General features: G+C 48.7%; 1 protein-coding gene across 1 annotated transcript in view; it reads right to left on the bottom strand.

Annotated features, from left to right (window-relative positions):
* The window catches only part of anos1b (anosmin 1b), a gene marked incomplete at its 5' end in the record, with an annotated part of 70,842 nt that extends 69,563 nt beyond the window's left edge, over positions 1 to 1,279 (bottom strand). The window contains one exon of the mRNA XM_083648341.1: positions 1,106 to 1,279. Coding sequence (XP_083504467.1) covers positions 1,106 to 1,279 — 174 coding nt within the window. The remainder of the gene's footprint in view (positions 1 to 1,105) is intronic.
* Between the last annotated feature and the right edge of the window lie 1,221 nt (positions 1,280 to 2,500).

Raw genomic sequence — 2,500 nt, 5'->3', positions numbered from 1 at the left:
AAGCATCATCTGAGTAGGCTATGGATGGTTTTCTGGAATTAGGCTAACTGACGTTTTGTTGATTTGGGTGCTTGTTTGCTGTATGATGACCACCGACTGGAGGTGACAGTTCACCAGAGAGTGTGACAGTAGCTTACCTGTAGCCTAGGTGACAGAGTGTGACAATAGCCTACCGGTAGGTGACAGAACAGTAGCCTACCTGTAGGTGACAGAACAGTAGCCTACCTGTAGGTGACAGAACAGTAGCCTACCTGTAGATGACACACTGACAGAACAGTAGCCTACCTGTAGGTGACACACTGACAGAACAGTAGCCTACCTGTAGGTGACACACTGACAGAACAGTAGCCTACCTGTAGGTGACACACTGACAGAACAGTAGCCTACCTGTAGATGACACACTGACAGAACAGTAGCCTACTACCTGTAGGTGACAGAACAGTAGCCTACCTGTAGATGACACACTGACAGAACAGTAGCCTACCTGTAGGTGACAGAACAGTAGCCTACCTGTAGATGACACACTGACAGAACAGTAGCCTACCTGTAGGTGACACACTGACAGAACAGTAGCCTACCTGTAGGTGACACACTGACAGAACAGTAGCCTACCTGTAGGTGACACACTGACAGAACAGTAGCCTACCTGTAGATGACACACTGACAGAACAGTAGCCTACTACCTGTAGGTGACAGAACAGTAGCCTACCTGTAGATGACACACTGACAGAACAGTAGCCTACCTGTAGGTGACAGAACAGTAGCCTACCTGTAGGTGACACACTGACAGAACAGTAGCCTACTACCTGTAGTTGACAGAACAGTAGCCTACCTGTAGGTGACAGAACAGTAGCCTACCTGTAGATGACACACTGACAGAACAGTAGCCTACCTGTAGGTGACAGAACAGTAGCCTACTACCTGTAGGTGACAGAACAGTAGCCTACCTGTAGGTGACAGAACAGTAGCCTACCTGTAGGTGACAGAACAGTAGCCTACTACCTGTAGGTGACAGAACAGTAGCCTACTACCTGTAGGTGTGTGAAGAGAGTGACAGCATCCTACCTGTCTGAAAGCAGACGTTAAAAGTAAGACAGTAGCCTACCTGCAGGTGTCTGAACGCAGCGGTGAGTTGCGTCATGTGCAGGGTGAGGCACCGGGACGTGCACCGGGCGCTGTGGAACCTCTCCTGGACATCCTCCTGCTCCGGTGAGCTCCTGCGAGCGCGCGCTACCGCCAACACCGAGCAGCACAGGAGCAGCACGAGCCGAGCGGACATGATGACACCGGGAGGAGAGGAGATGATGAGAGGAGATGCGGTGAGACGAACGGTGCTGCCTGTGTTCCGTGTGTGTCTGAATGAAACGACAGCTCAGTGCGCTGTTCTGTTCTCGTCAGTCAACCTCCTGCTCTCGAGACCCCGAAGTTCAGACTGTAGTCGTGTGAGCGCTGCTGCTGTTGCTGCGCGCTAGAGCGAGCGTGGAGCGGTCCTCCTCGCGGACACTCCCACCGCCGGTGCACGTGCGACAAGTAGCTAGGTTACTATGGACCACAGCAGCAACCCTGTTGAGGTGGTAAAAGCACTAAAGCAGCTGTACGCTAATAGCCTACCATTAATTATATGCTTCCGTTCTGTTTAGGTGTTCCAGTGCCACCATGTGCCCTCATTAATACACGGCTCTGATGCGATCATCATCTTCATCATCACTCCCCCGCACCACGTGCGACTACTCGCCTTCATCATCACCACCACCACCACCATCATCTTCTTCATCTTCACCAGCAGGTCCAAATAAATCATGAAGCAACTTGGCTACCAAAGATTTGTTATGAAAGTAATTAAGGGATATTTTCCAATTGGGTCATATTATTCTGCTGTAGGCTATTTATTTAATTCTGCTGATGATGGTGATCAATAGGCTGCTAAAATGTAATCAAACACAGAGACACACAGTGCAGGAATAAGGAAGGCATTTATGAGCCGTTTTGTTTAAATAGCAGGCTATTATTCTAGGCTTATTAAAAACAATTTACTTTTTGCTACTATGAAAATAACCTAAACCCACTTCCTTCCTTTTAGTCTGGGAATTCTCCTCCAGGAGTAAGCTATTTATTTAGAGCAGACTAATAAAGGCATTTTATTAATGGAAAAGAGACTGCAACAATGTGTTGATAGGTGTTTGTCACACAGCCAGCCAGTCAGGAAGTCACCAGGTCTCCACACAGCAGCAGAGCCCAGCCAGGCCCAGGCCCAGGCTTATAGCAGCGGGGCCAGCTCCAGATGTTTGGGACACACACGGTTGAAACTTGAAAGTCCTATCTGTTTGTTATGAAAGTGTAACCCAGCAGACAGATGTGTTGGCAACAGGATGTAAGACAAACTACCTGTTTTGATTGAGGGGAAATAGAGTCATATAAATATTGACTGTAGTAAGTAGCCTACTGGCAGGGCCCTACTGGGCCCTGTAGTGGAAGTGGAACCAGACTTATATCTGTTCTG

The sequence above is a fragment of the Poromitra crassiceps genome (genome assembly GCF_964638095.1).
Source record: "Poromitra crassiceps genome assembly, chromosome: 12".
In the NCBI taxonomy this organism is placed as follows: Eukaryota; Metazoa; Chordata; class Actinopteri; order Beryciformes; family Melamphaidae; genus Poromitra; species Poromitra crassiceps.
This window is presented reverse-complemented; position numbering and strand designations above follow the sequence as displayed.